Source organism: Fopius arisanus, unplaced genomic scaffold, assembly GCF_000806365.1.
Source record: "Fopius arisanus strain USDA-PBARC FA_bdor unplaced genomic scaffold, ASM80636v1 scaffold00064, whole genome shotgun sequence".
In the NCBI taxonomy this organism is placed as follows: Eukaryota; Metazoa; Arthropoda; class Insecta; order Hymenoptera; family Braconidae; genus Fopius; species Fopius arisanus.
In genome coordinates this window covers 210,649-211,938 of record NW_011887803.1, presented here as the reverse complement: position 1 = coordinate 211,938, position 1,290 = coordinate 210,649, and the positions used below count along the sequence as shown (strand labels likewise).

The 1,290-nt window shown below is 34.5% G+C and overlaps 2 protein-coding genes across 2 annotated transcripts in view; one reads left to right on the top strand and one right to left on the bottom strand.

Annotated features, from left to right (window-relative positions):
• Positions 1–354, bottom strand: part of Orai (calcium release-activated calcium channel protein orai) — a 5,734-nt gene extending 5,380 nt beyond the window's left edge. The window contains exon 1 of the mRNA XM_011308985.1: positions 275–354. The gene's annotated coding sequence lies outside the window, so the exon portion shown is untranslated. The remainder of the gene's footprint in view (positions 1–274) is intronic.
• A 228-nt stretch (positions 355–582) lies between these two features.
• Positions 583–1,290, top strand: part of LOC105269112 (SEC14-like protein 2) — a 14,232-nt gene continuing 13,524 nt past the window's right edge. Inside the window, exon 1 of the mRNA XM_011309118.1 lies at positions 583–665. Coding sequence (XP_011307420.1) covers positions 612–665 — 54 coding nt within the window. The 5' untranslated portion in view covers positions 583–611. The remainder of the gene's footprint in view (positions 666–1,290) is intronic.

The window sequence follows — 1,290 nt, the reverse complement described above, 5'->3', positions numbered from 1 at the left end:
AATAATAATAATAAATTAATAATTAGCAATTGGAATTTTCATGAATTTTCTCATCAATTTTGTGATTCTTAAAAAAAAATTCGAAAAAATCCAGAAAAATGAAAAAACTATAATTTTTGAGATATATGGTGTGAAGTGTTTTGATAATAGAAATAATTGGATTGACTTTCGCGTTGTTCAATAGCACACGATAAAAGTCAACAAATATCCATTTCTCGTTAGCCGATGCTAATGCGAATGAGTGAACGTCGAGGTCTCGTTGGGTGTCTCTCACCTTACATTCGATCCCCCATATTTCCACTTGTATCGGTGGGCAACTTTAAACCCAATGACTTCAACATTATATCTTGCAGTTGGTGATCATACGTTCGTGAAAGCAGATCTGTCCCACTTGTTACAGACTCATCCCCGAGTGCTCCAATATCCAAAGCTGTATCAGTGCTGGTGTTAACAGCCTGTCATCACTGGACTATCAATTTGTCCATCATTTAAAAAATGACACTTTACGTTTAACCGATAAATATACGTACTTGAAAATTCGTGGTTGATTGACTATTTTACGAGTGGTAGATAGTTATTGGTCCTGGGTGGTAAGATTTTTTTTTGACAACATGAATAATGTGGTGAAGTCTCTGGCTGATGATGAACGGTTTGCCTTGATGAAGGTGAGTAACTGAATTTGATACTCGACGTTGATAACGTGTGGGAACAATTAGGGGAGAGGCTGATGAAAATTAATTGCATTGATCAACTCGGGTGTCAATTTTAAAATAATTGAACTGTGGATTGTTTTCGGGGGGGATCCAAGTACTTGTCGATTTTTGGTGAATCCAATCTGTGAAAATTCCAGATGCAGTTGTCTGCGAAATATTTATTGAGAGTCATTCAGAGTGTCAGTTAACTCCAGACAGCACAAGTCAATTGCGATAATAATATTAAATGTTTCCAAAGAGTGAACACTATTTGCATACGAATTCCAGTGATTCTAAGTCATGAAGCAACAGTAATTGCAATTACGAATTAATGAGACTTGAGACATTATTGATTAAATCACATACGATTTGGATTTTGATTTTGATTTTGATTGTTATCAATTAAAAAATCATAGTATCCAAAAATCGGTGGTATTAATTATAATAATGATAACTTTAACCGGAGAAATAATTTAATGACTCAAAGTCATTAGTGATTGATGATTAATTTATTTGATGAGTTGACGGTTGTTGTTGAGGATCAGAAATTTGTTTATTCACGGGTCCGTACCCTCTCTTTCTCCTAAAGACGAAGAAT